Source organism: Sinocyclocheilus rhinocerous, unplaced genomic scaffold (genome assembly GCF_001515625.1).
Source record: "Sinocyclocheilus rhinocerous isolate Xijiao unplaced genomic scaffold, SAMN03320098_v1.1 C36332553, whole genome shotgun sequence".
Lineage (NCBI taxonomy): Eukaryota > Metazoa > Chordata > Actinopteri > Cypriniformes > Cyprinidae > Sinocyclocheilus > Sinocyclocheilus rhinocerous.
In genome coordinates, this window is record NW_015778915.1 from 1 (window position 1) to 1,018 (window position 1,018).

The following is a 1,018-nucleotide window of genomic DNA, read 5'->3' on the forward strand; positions in this document are numbered from 1 at the left end:
CAACCCTAGTTTTAATTGGGTGAATGTAATTTGGGTCAATTTGACACAAGATTTTATTTAGATTTTAAACATAATACAAAGGGGTCAAGCTGGTTTTTCAAACCTCTATAATATTATATGGTATATTAATTGACTTAAAAAAGAAAAACGTTTAAGCATTTGCTCTCTTTTGATTGATGTTCACTGTCTTTTTATTTCCACAGAGCGTCACGTGAAGCCGCTTAATGTGACACCGACTTACTGTAAGACCAGGACCCTGCAGTGCACCGTTTGTGATAAGTACAAAAAGACTCTGGTGCAGAGCAACAAACTAACCAACGAAGATCTTCATTTGAAGGCTGTGACGCTGAGTGCAGGAACCATTCAATACAAAGGTAAATCTTCAACACGAGCTTTCACATGTAAATGCATGACTTCAGAAATGTCCTTTTGACGTTACCCCCTACACATTTTCTGCTGCTTTCAGTGCGATTCAGTATGTCAACGTACGTATCGAGTGCCCCACAAAATAACGGCCAGCCTGTGTGCCTGGGAATTTCCAACAGCAACCTCTACATTGCTTGTACCCAGTCTGGTGGTTCTTCCCCCGTCCTGCTCTTGAAGGTTCGTGCACCACAAACACATTAACCTTCCCCAAAAACTGTTTTCCACATTATAAAATGAGGATTTAAAGCCCTTTTAATTGTTTTAGGAGGTCAGTGACCCTCTGAACACCATTAAAGCCGGTGACCCGAACGGGAACGACAGCCTCCTCTTCTTCAAGAAAGAGACCGGCACGGCTTACAACACTTTTGAATCTGTTAAATATCCTGGATGGTTTATTACCACAGCTTTTGATGACTGGAAGAGGGTGGAAATGTACCAGGTGCCAACTGACCGAACCGCAAACTTCACACTTGAGGATCAACAAGTAATCCTGAGTTAAGAAGCAGATTTGATCCATAAACACATTTCCAGAGAGTATGTACCATGTACAGTTTATAATCTGGATTTATTCAAACATGTTCACAAACCTGTA

The 1,018-nt window shown here is 41.0% G+C and overlaps 1 protein-coding gene across 1 annotated transcript; it reads left to right on the top strand.

The window, feature by feature from the left end:
- Positions 1-143: 143 nt before the first annotated feature.
- Positions 144-1,012, top strand: LOC107735843 (interleukin-1 beta-like; the record flags this gene model as incomplete). The annotated part of the gene is made up of 3 exons (XM_016547407.1): positions 144-374; positions 467-603; positions 692-1,012. Coding segments are annotated over 3 exons (602 nt in total), but the record flags the coding sequence as incomplete, so codon positions are not given.
- Between the last annotated feature and the right edge of the window lie 6 nt (positions 1,013-1,018).